General features: G+C 29.0%; 2 protein-coding genes across 2 annotated transcripts; one reads left to right on the forward strand and one right to left on the reverse strand.

Annotated features, from left to right (window-relative positions):
• Nucleotides 1-1783: 1783 nt before the first annotated feature.
• Nucleotides 1784-3532, forward strand: LOC118035464 (uncharacterized). The gene is made up of 2 exons (XM_035041040.2): nucleotides 1784-2804; nucleotides 2916-3532. The coding sequence occupies exons 1-2, from the start codon at nucleotides 1858-1860 to the stop codon at nucleotides 2929-2931; spliced, it is 963 nt and encodes a 320-aa protein (XP_034896931.1). The 5' UTR covers nucleotides 1784-1857; the 3' UTR covers nucleotides 2932-3532.
• A 5844-nt stretch (nucleotides 3533-9376) lies between these two features.
• On the reverse strand, nucleotides 9377-10184 carry LOC118035462 (uncharacterized). The gene has a single exon (XM_035041038.2). The coding sequence runs from the start codon at nucleotides 9941-9943 to the stop codon at nucleotides 9533-9535; it is 411 nt and encodes a 136-aa protein (XP_034896929.1). The 5' UTR covers nucleotides 9944-10184; the 3' UTR covers nucleotides 9377-9532.
• Between the last annotated feature and the right edge of the window lie 2223 nt (nucleotides 10185-12407).

The raw sequence follows: 12407 nt of genomic DNA on the forward strand, positions 1-12407 counted from the left end.
TTAACTTGGTTTAACTGATTAACCCAGTTAATTTTAGGTAAACCTGTCAATTTTTTTTTCTATTTAGTTATCAAACTTTCATGACACGAATCACAGGTTTGACGAGTTAACTTAGTTTGAAGGGTTAACATAATTAATTCATATTTTTTTTCTTTTTCTTCATTAGTTTTTTTTATTTATGTTGGTTTTTTGTCTTTGTTTTTTACTTTTTAATTAATCTATTTAATTATCACACTTTTATAACACGACCTTACAGCTAAACCTTTATCAAAGGCTATTGAGTCTGGTATTGCAGACAAATCCACTTAAACTTGGGTCATACAAGTTTAATGTTGTTATTAATATTATAAATATTATCTTTCAGTCAAGCGTTGCAGTCAAACTCAAGACTCTTAAGTATAGTTTTATAAAAATACCTAACATTTTTAAATCTTAATTTTTTTTTATATTTTTTATGTAAAAAATATTAATCCCTAATATCGTAATATCATACGGGTCATATAACTAGTCTGCAATAAAAGAACGTAAGAGAAACTAGTGTGTGCTAAATGTACTCATTGATTATTATGATAATAATAATTATTACTATTATTATTGTTGGATCTTAATCCTTTTAGGATGGTTCTCTCTATCACGTCTTTGGGTTTTTCTAATTACCTTGATGAGACTTTCTTTCTTCTTTGATTTCTCTTACACGGCATTGTTGACCACTAAAAACAATACACGTGTCATGGCTAGCATCATGTTGGCCCACTATGAGTCCAAGTCTGATAAGAGATCAAATATTGCAGCAGCTTGAGCTTGGAAAGGGCCGTAGCCCATACGAATACCTACCAAGTTTATGCAGGAAGAAATATACGGCATTCCAGACAAGCAGTGTTTTTAAATCTGGTTTGGGTCCCAAACTCAGGTGACATGTTTTAATCATATCACTAAAATCAATCTCATATATTTTTATAAATTAAAATAATGTTATTTTAATAAATAAAAAAATCAATGAATTATAACTAGATTTTTAATCAAGTTTTGACAGGTAAACCCGGTTAACCGGGTTTTTAACTACCCTTATTTTTTTATAAACCTAGATTGTTTTCAGTCTCGAATCAGCCGAGTCCTAAGTAAACCCGCCAGACTGAATCGGGTTTTAAAACCATGCATACAAAGTTGATTTGTCAAAACATAGTTATTAAACCCGGCCTAGAGGTTGACCCGGCCAAGGGATCGGGTCCCGGGTTTTATGGATCAACCCGAGTCAACTCGGATCAGTGAATAAGCATTGAATATAAATTGTCAAGTACCAATAGTCCATGAATAACAATAGGGATATAATCGTGTCTTTCCATCAAGTAATAAATTTCTATCCAATTGGTTTTGAGTAAAAAAATCCTAAGGAATTTATTTAATTGAAATTTTAATTATAATATTTAATTTGATTAAAAAAACCATCCAAACCTTTTGTGATAATATGAAAACTAAAGATATATTTATTATAAAAAAAAATTAAAAATATTTAATAATATGAAAATGTAAATTTTTTTTGGGTAACTCAGCATAGGATTTTAAAGATGTTTGAAAATATGATAAAAGTTATTGTTTTTTAAAGTATTTTTTATTTTTTAAAATTTATTTTTAATATTAATATAATAAAATAATTTTAAAAAATAATTTTTTTAAATAAATAAATGAATAAAATGAACCAAAGTTTTACCATCGAGGACAGTCGGAACGCTTTTGCGAGATAGGAAAATCCTGGGCCCATATACCACCGACCGAGTATATGACGTGTGAGAGAGCATCCACAACGGTTTTCTCTGTAAGAAGCAGTGGGGAGAGATCATAAAAAGAAAATAATATTCTATGGATTCAGGCTCCATGGAACTCAAAGTGATGTATTGTAAAGGCGTTAGCTCGTTCAATTTCTTCAAAAAACTCTTAGTTTATGTTCTTGTTTCAATCGTGAGAGATGATGATGGTGATGATACTGGTAAAAAACCACTGGAGCTGCAGAAACAGCAACAAAGAACACCCACTGACACAGAAGGAGATGGGAATTCCGAATGGAATCACCAGATGCGTTTCGATCTGACCGAGGTTACATTTCAAGATTGTGATAATTTCTTTATCCACTTTGATCTCTGTCATGAAGGTCTCTATTTTGGAGACAAAACTATTGGGAAAGTTCGTGTACCCTTGAAAGATCTGATCCAGGAGGCTAATGAAATTGTCAGGTTTTTGAGTTACGAGGTTCGAACTCCAGATGGGAAACCCAATGGGGTGCTAAAATTCTCCTGTAAAGTGAAGAACATGGGGACTAATTCTTCACAAGTTGGCATCACTGGGTATCCAATAGTCAATAATCAGCCATATCCAACATCGGAAGTTCAAAGTTTATCAGAACAAGCTCATTATCCGACGTTGGATTTGGAAGGCAACTCCCAGGAAACAGACACTCTGTCTCAAGTTCATTATACATCAGATTGTATACAATGTTCCTCCCAAGAGAATTATTATCCACCACCACAAGCCTATTATCCGCCGCCGCCGCCACCACCACCACAAGCCTATTATCCGCCGCCGCCGCCGCCGCCAGGACCACCACCACCGATGGTGGATGGGGCATGGGGATGTAACTGCCCGCCTCAGCCTCCACTGCTCCATACTTGGCCTCCTGGTGCTAATAACTATAGCAGCCATGGGAACTGGAGCCCCATGGCAGGACAATTGCCGACATATGCTGACGAAGAGATGCGGGCAAATGATTTGAGATTGGGGAGAGTTCATCATTCATCGTTTTGGAATGGCAGGTGATGAACGTTGACTTGTTGTTGTGCTTTTGCTACCTAATGTTTTTCGCTGTAGAATGACAGGTACAATGATGTGGCATCTCTGCAATGATGCTTTGCTGTCTTCTTCAGGTCCTTGGAGATGTAGCAATTGAGTGCACAAATTTGTCAATCAATTCCCTAGTTAATTAGCAGAATCGAAGCACGATTATAAGAAATACTGTTTGTATTCAAAATAATTATACTAGACTGGTGTACATTTTGTGTATATGGCCACCGTTATTTTGATTGCTCAAAGGAATAGCTTGCAACCCTCTTGGGAATGGTAGCTGAGAAGAAACCAGTTCCAATCCTTTGAAGCATTCTAATTCCAGTGGGTTTCCCAGCTAAAGCTCTTGATAAAGGGTCAGGCTTGTGAAGGATAGAAGTGTAGCAGTTGGTATTATGAAGCCTGATGCAATTGTTCTATCCTTACTAGCTCCTCGCATGGTGAAAAATGTTGAGTATTGTGCATCTGCAATGGCATATAATAGATTCTGTAGCCCTTATAGGAATAAACCCTTGGGACTTCCTTCGCTTCTTGATCTTCATCAATACTGCATAACCCGTCTTCTCCAAACCAAATATCCAGCGAAAGCAAGGCTTTGTTGAGGAACCTGTAACATCGGAGGATCCAAATTTCCAGGTCAAGGAACTTCTTTATCTATAGACAACATTAAAGTTCCAGTTGTTCACATATAGTTTCTCTTACTTGAGTTGGTCGCAGCCTTCATGGGCCAAGGTTCTATGATCATCTTCCATGGTCTGCATATTACTCGATCGTTGCTGCAACGAAAACCTGACCAATTGTCGTAAAGAAGCAATTCCCTTCTTTGATCTAATAACTTCAAGTTTGAGGTCCAAACAAGAAGAGAACCAATGCAAGAACAATCATGAAACAGGGAATCCCAAATCCAAGAAATCAGTTCATGTAATCATTCATTGTAGACACCATGCATTAACTTTCTCAATTGCATAAATATGCTGTAAGGTTCGATGCAAGCACATAAAATGTAAAGCTCTCGGCCATTTCTACACCAGAACAAATACAAAGTAAAAGAAAGTTTTTAGGAAGTGGTTTAGTTGTAAAAACTTGAGTTTAAAGATTTGGTTTTTTTATAATTTTATATTTGAATTTTATGTTTGTTTATAAAATAATCATTAAAAAGTTTATATAATTATTAATTTTAAAACTTGTAAGATTAATTGAGTTATACAGATCTGTTAAAAAAATACACCAAAGTACAAGAATATCATTTTATACAGAGCCTGTCATCAAATATAATTTTCAACATGGATTTTCATGTACATTTTCTTCAACGGATTCAAAATATTTCAAAGGAGTTGAGAATTCAAGCACTGTACCTGTAATGACAGAAGCTGATTGATCTACAGCCAACAGAGTTGGATTTGGAGACAAGATGGCCCTTTGATTGTGCCTTGTAGTAATGGATTTTCAGTTGTCAGTGGCCATTTCAGACATGACCAAGGGATCAACTCCAACGACCACACATATGGCAGAGTACTGTTGCAGAGACCAACCCTCATCAATTCGATTGTATAGAGACGTGGGTTGACCTGTTTTTTAAAAAAATTTAATATTTATAATATATTTTAGGTATATTTATTTTAAAAATAATTTTTAAAAACAAATATCATTTTAATATATTTTAATATGAAAAATACTTTAAAAAACAACCATAATTATATTCTAAACATATATAAATATAGCTATTTTTTTTCACTTTCATTACCAACATGTGGGATCAAATTATGATCTCAATGAGGATTTTATTTTTAAACTAAAAATATATATTTTTAGTTTTCCGGTGGGTATAGTTTATGCTTTAAAAATAATGTATTTATTAAAAAAAAACTCAATTTCACCTCACCACACTTCAATTCAAAATACACACTGCGTGTTTGGTAGTGTGGTAGCGGTTGCTTTTCAAATAGCTTTTCGTGCCGAAATACATGTTAATGATGTTTTTTTATTTTTTAAAAATCATTTTTGACATCAGCACATCAAAACGATCCAAAAAGTACAAACCGAACTCAATTTTAGCAAAAAAAAAAAAAATTTGAAATTTAACGAAACGCAGTTTCGACCGCACTACCAAACGGTCCCTTAAAATTTGTTTGGAAATACAATAGATATTATTTTTATAAAAAACAATTAATTAAAAATACATCAAGATAATATATATTTTTTTATTTTTAACATTAATACGTAAAAACAATTTAAAAATATGAAAAATATATTAATTTAAAATTTAAAAAAAATAAAAATTTTCAAAGACAACCCACAAGATTAATTACTTGCAAGAAAGGATTTAATGAATTAAAGATGTGAGGCTAAGATTATTACCAAGCTAGGCACATTTTTAGCCCACCTAAGTAACTTCCCTAATGGAGAATCTTCGCACTCTTTTTTTGCCCAATCATAATGTCTTTTTCATTGTGATCCTGCCTTTGTTAATTTGCAGGTTTTTTACAAGGGAGGGCGACAAGAAAGTGGTGTAACGAGGTTGAATTTTGCCCATCCAGAGAAAGTTACTTGAAGATTTTGGATGTGATTGCCCACATTGATCAAAAGTTTTATGAAGGGAATTCTAACTTTACTAAAAGTTAAAAAAAAAAAAAAAAATCATTGCAAATACCATTCACTACTATTGTATTATTGTTATTATTTTCCTTTTCTTTTCTTTTTGAACAATTGACTAGGCATACTCAAGTTAATCTATTTTTATTTTGTCATAAATATATTATGTATCTAATAACTATGCTTGAAAATATGTAGGATAAAAAATTATACGTACTTGACTACTTATCCAATACCTTCATTTCTTGAATTCTACCCTTTGTTTGATGTCCATCATCCTCCTATATAAAATGTTCCCTTTTCTATTATTATTATTATTATTATTCGTGTGTGAAAAAAGGTATAAAAAATCATTATCCAAATCTGTGATATTATGTATTTGATTCAAATCCGGAATTCAGATCCTATTTTAATAATTTCTTAAAACAAAACCCCACTTTAATTGATATCTTTCTTTGTTTTTTAGCAAGAAATGGCGCACCAAAAAGAAACAAATAAGGGGAGGATATTTTACCCGGTTTACTAGATTAACCAGTCCTTTATCACGATATATATATATATATATATACACACACACACACTAAAATATTTCATCTCATGCTATAAAAAATTATTTTTTATTTAATTATATCAATAATATTTTTTTTAAGAAAAGTTATAATTTAAATTCCATTTAAATAAAATAACTTGCTAGTGAAATTCATTCTTTTATTATTAATCTATTTTACGCAAAAAACAATTAGTTTTTCTATGTTATGTGCTTTATTTGATAAAAAAATTGAAAAAAATTAGAATAAATATATATAAAAAAGATTCTGACAATTTAAAATTATCTCTCTATTCAAAACGTTTTTTTATAATGCACTTCCCTTTTAGATTGTTTTTACCTGATTATTTATTTTTTAAAACAAAAACTAATTAATATTATAAAATCAAGTTTTAATAAAAAAATATTTTGATAATGTTTACATGAGTATGTTACAAAATATAAAAATAATATATTGCTCACGGGATGTTGTAGGGAAAATTTTTTTAAAAAAATTTATTTAATTATATAATAACAAAATTAGAGATGTCGAGGAAAGTTAACTGATAAAATTTAAAAAAAAAAATCATGAAGAGCTACACAAAAAATCATTCACTAATATTATAACAAATGTTATAATTTTATTCGAAAACAAAGTAAATATAAAATGATATTTAATAAAGTAATATCTTAAATATACTTTTAATTTATTTATTTTAATAACACTTAATTAAAATAGAAGAAAAAATCTAAGAAAAAACCATAAAGGCTTTAACAAAAAGAAATCAAGTATTTGTTTATGGTCCATAACAAAGGAGGACAAGGGAGAGTGGGCTTGCAAAGCTAAGACCGCGTGTCATGACCTCATATATTTTTTTTTTAATGGGTGTTGTTCGCCTCTATATATAATATTATATATAAAGTAGATTTCTCATCGTCTACTAATTGGTTTTTTTAGGATCTAAAAGCATTTCCAATACAAAATACTATTTTGAAAAACTAAATTAATAAAATAACATTTTAAATAGTATAAATATAGCTTTTTTTTATCATGTTTATTCCAATGGAAAAAAGCCATTTATATTAAAGTGGAAGAAACAAATATTTTATTATTTTTTAATAAGTTTGATGTTTTTTTTTTTCACATGGCTATATTTAATTGGTTCATTTTTTTAGTGGCCCTACTTTGTTGGTTTTGACTCTTTGGAGAGATATGTAGAAATAACATTTGTGGGAGAGAAGACATTTTAGCATTTTGTTTGGCTTCCCCCCTGGAGTGTGCAAAACAAGCAAAAAAAAGCTAAAATATTAGTTTTTTGTTTTTGGCTTTCCATTTAACTTCTCCATTGGAGATGCTCTAAGATGGCTAAAAAGATGTTTCTCGACCTCTTGTATGCAAAAATATCTATTTGTAAGTTTTTTTTTTCATTTAAAAATACTTAAAAAAATACATCATAAACCTCAACAAATCTATATATAACTCCTGACCAACTATTATTTTGTCAAAATTCAAAAGATATTCTCATAATCTTTTTTTTTTACAGAATAAAAAATAAAAACATCTCAATCAAAACTCTTTTCATCAAATAAAATTTATTAATCATGACAAACTAACAAATTTCTTTTTCTCCTTCTCTTGATAGACAACTATTTTTCTTTTTTTAAAAAATAAATTCAGGATTTGAAATATGAATAAAACTCATTAACCAAGATAGTCATCCAACAACTTTTTTTCTCCTCCACTTTTTAGATGATTTTTTTTTATCTTTTATCTTTTTAAATTCAGAAGGAGAAACATGAATAAAACAAAATTTTAAACCAAAACATTAACCACAAACTAAAAAAGGAGGTAGTTTTATTGTACTATTCTCACAAAACACTATTTATTGGAATAATGTTTTGTTTTTTTTTTTCTTGTTTGATTTTTTTCAATCAATGTTTTTTTTTTTTTAAAAAAAAATCATCATTTATTACTATATTTTTATTATTTAGTTATCACACTTTCATAATACATATCCTAGATTTGGCAGGTTAACCTAGTTTGGCAAGTTAACATGATTGGCTTACACTTTTTTTTAATTATTTTTTTTTCAATTTCATTCTTTAATATTGGGTTGTCCTCATTTCATGACTCGGGTCGCGGGTTTGGCGGGTTAACCCAATTGACTTATTTTTTTAATTGATTTTTTTTTCAATTTCATCAATTAATATTGTGTTTAATTGAAAATTAGGCTTATGATTTGTTTTAGTTTGTTTTTTACTAGATTATTCTGGTCTCATGATTCATAAATAATGCTTAACGGGTAATTCATGTTGACTTGACTTATTTTTTATGTTATTTTTTTAATTAAAATTTTTATAAATTTCATCGTTCAACATTAGGTTCGACACGAGCGATTGAGAATCGAGTTTTATAATTCGTTTTGACTTTTTTTCTATAAGTTATCTCAGTTTCAAGACCAAAATTGTGGATTCGATAGATTAACTCAGGTTAAATCATTTTATTTTTTTTATTTTTTCTCTATAAGATTATCACAGTCTGATAACCAGGGTTATAAGTTTGATGGATTGATTCAGGTTATTTTTTGTATTTTTTTATTGATTTTTTTTAATTTCATCCTTCAATATTAGGCTGGTTGGGGATTAAAATTAGTTATTTTGATTTGCTTTCATGAGTTTATCTCGGTCTTATAACCTAGTTTGACATGTTAACTCGAGTTATTTTTAATTTTTTTTTTCTAATTTCATCATTTAATATTTGATTAATTAAAAATTAAGTTTCATAATTTATTGTGATTTACTTTCCATAGAGCTATCATAATTTCATAACATGAGTCATAAATTTAACATATTAACCCTGGTTGTTCTAGATCATTTTTAATATGTTGTTATTTTAATATTATATAAAAAAATTATTTTTAAATTTCATTTAGTTAAATAGTCTTTTTATGAGTTGTTTTTGGATTACTAAAGTCAACTGAGATACACTGTATACAACCTCTCACAATTTATTTTTTTATACTAAGAAAAAAAATATTTACAATATTTAAATATTTATTTTGACATTTAATAAAAAATTAACTTGACCGCAGTAATCATCTTTGTAAAAAGACTAAAAGAACAAAAAAAGAAGTCTAACTTTGTCGCCCGAATTTCAAATAGGTTACGATTGTTTTTCTTCTTTTTGGTCCTTCAACAGGGCAATTAGAAAGAGTTTGATAATAAATAAAAAACAGTAACTGTAAATCCTAAATATGTGAAGAGAAGCACAGTGCAGCTCGTTACAGTATTTTCCCGGTTTTTTTTCTTAATTTTTAATCTAATTTAAATGTAATGAAATTGTAATGCCTGCCTAGGATGAATCCAGAAGCTAAGGAAGTAGGAACTAACGAGCAAAATTATGTTTTCTTACTTGGAAGGCAAAAATTATCACTTGGAAGTATCATTACTTTAAGTCTCAAAGATTGAAATTACATTACCAAATCCTAAGATTAACAAGATCACTCATACCATAATTAACAACATCAAATCCAAGATGTAATTTACATCAAACCCCACAAAAAAATAAAATCTATAAAAAAACTAACCCAAAAGAGGAGTGTTAAGATTATATTCATGATCATTTTGACCATCTTGATCATCGTCACGATCATCGAATTCATCACCACACTCATACACAGATCCAACGAGCCGTAGCTGATCTTCTAAATACCTTTGCAATAACCCAGCTTCTTTCCCCTCTTCCTCTTCACAATCACAGTCACAAAACCCCTCTTCACACAGCCGCAACCGATCGCCTCCGTCATCTTTGTTCTTGCCCCGGCCACGGCGGCAGAGGCGGATGCACAGCTCGGAGGCACAGAGTAGAGGCAAGGTGACACAGAGGAATGGAAGGAGGATCGGTGAGAAGAGGAGGAGGAAGACGCAACGGCTCCGTCGAGTTCGGAGCCAGGTGCTGGTGGCTAGCATGACTCGATAAGGTGGGGAACACATGGTGGGGGATTGATTGTGGTAGTGGTGATGGAGGCGGAAGTCATGGCCGTAAATCGGTGGTGGTGGAGCTTTGGAACTTGGGAGAGGAGAAGGGGTGTTGAGTGTGGATTTTTATACATGGAGGGGAGGGCATGTGATAGTTGAAAGCGATGATTTTTTATTTTTGGAAGCAGTAAATCTTCCTAAGGAAGTTGCAAGGACTTCGATATTTTGAAGTCGTTAACCTTCGCAAGGAAGTTGCAAGTACTGATGATAATTTAATCTAATATTATGAATATTGAAATGACTTTACCTGATTTTAAAGGATAATTTTTTTATATACATAATAAATAATAAATTGAATATAAATATTATCAAATTTATCTAAATCTAATTTGAAGTATATATTTATATTATATAAATATATTTGTAAAATATGATATATACTTACATTAATATTAACATTAAACACACACACATATAAATAATATTTATCATTTAATATACACATAAATAATTCTTTCTATATATATATATATATTAACTATTTTATTTTTTATTGATTAATAAATAATAGTGGATAATGGATATTTTTTAGATACTCAAAACTCCATAAATAACGGATATAGTATAAATATTAAAAAATTTAACCCGTGAGTGAGCATTTTACAAGGACTAAAGAGTATTTGTAATTATTCATCGAACTTTAATTTAAAATTAATCCAAGATTTAACACGCTTAAATAATTTTTTTAAAAGTAATTTTTTATAAAAAAAATGAACCATTGAAAAATAATTTTTTTATAATATTTGATAGTGTTATAGGCATAGTTTTAAGACCCGACCCGATCTAAAACCCAGGTTCTGGGTTTTGATCGGGTCCCGGGGTTGGCCGGGTCAATTTGTTTTTAAAAAAATCAAAAAAAATATCGTTTTAGTTTATAAATAAGAACAAAAGTCAACGAATTTACGATCAGGTCTTGATCGAGTTCCGTCAAGCCAGACTAGGTTTCAAAACTATAATCATAGAAAATGAATAGAAAAATACATTTCAGTATTTAATTATGTCATGGAAAATAAACTTGAAAATAACTTATTAATGTTTTTAATTTTTTTGTAAGATTATTAAAAGAATAAGCATCAAATTTTATAGATAAAAAAGTTAAAGGAATGAAATTAAAAATAATATAATCTCATAAATTATTTTAAATAAAATAAATAATAATTAAAATAATAAAAACCAGAGTTAATAAATAAAAAAAATATATAAATAAGAAGGGGTGTGTTAATGTGAGTGGGGATTTTTATACACGGAGGGGAGGGCATGTGATGGTTGAAAGCGATGATTTTTTATTTTTGGAAGCAGTAAATCTTCCTAAAGAAGTTGTAAGGACTTCGATATTTTGAAGTCGTTAACCTTCGCAAGGAAGTTGCAAGTACTGATGATAATTTAATCTAATCTTATGAATATGAAATGACTTTACCTGATTTTAAAGGATAATTTTTTTTATATATAATAAATAATAAATTGAATATAAATATTATCAAATTTATCTAAATCTAATTTGAAGGATATATTTATATTATATAAATATATTTGTAAAATATGATATTAAACACACACACATATAAATAATATTTATCATTTAGTATACATATACATACTTATTTCTATATATATATTAACTATTTTATTTTTTATTGATTAATAAATAATAGTGGATAATGGATATTTTTTTAAATACTCAAAACTCCATGAATAATGGATATAGTATAAATATTAAGAAATTTAACCCATGAGTGCTCATTTTGTAAGGACTAAAGAGTACTTGTAATTATCTGAGATTTAACACGTTTAAATAATTTTTTTAAAAGTGATTTTTATAAAAAATGAACCATTGAAAAATAATTTTTTTATAATATTTGATAGTGTTATAGGAATAATTTTAAGACCCGGCCTGATTTAGGATCCAAGTTCTGGGTTTTGACCAGGTCCTGAGGTCGGCCGGGTAAAAAAAAAATTTTAAAAATCAAAACAACGTCATTTTAGTTAAAAAAAAAAGAACAAAAATCAACGGGTTTACGGCTGGGTCTTGATTGGGTTCCGTCAAGCCAGGCTAGATTTCAAAACTATGATCATAGAAAATGAGTAGGAAAATATATTTCAGTATTTAATTATGGCATGAAAAATAAACTTAAAAATAACTTATTAATGTTTTTAATTTTTTTCTGAGATTATTAAAAGAATGAGCATCAAATTTTATAGATAAAAAAGTTAAAGGAATGAAATTAAAAATAATATAATCTCATAAATTATTTTAAATAAAATAAATAATAATTAAAATAATAAAGACCAAACCTAACAGATAAAAAATTAAAAAAATTATAAATTATTTCAAATAAATAGAAATAAAAAAAAGAGACCCAAAGTTAATATAAAATCCAAATTAAATCAAATTATAATGAAAAAAATTAAAAAAAAAGTC

This window comes from Populus alba, chromosome 13 (assembly GCF_005239225.2).
Source record: "Populus alba chromosome 13, ASM523922v2, whole genome shotgun sequence".
NCBI lineage: Eukaryota > Viridiplantae > Streptophyta > Magnoliopsida > Malpighiales > Salicaceae > Populus > Populus alba.

Excerpts from the sequence above, each read along its gene's own strand:
- LOC118035462 (XM_035041038.2), bottom strand. The coding sequence starts at position 9,943 with ATGTGTTCCCCACCTTATCGAGTCATGCTAGCCACCAGCACCTGGCTC.
- LOC118035464 (XM_035041040.2), top strand. The coding sequence starts at position 1,858 with ATGGATTCAGGCTCCATGGAACTCAAAGTGATGTATTGTAAAGGCGTT.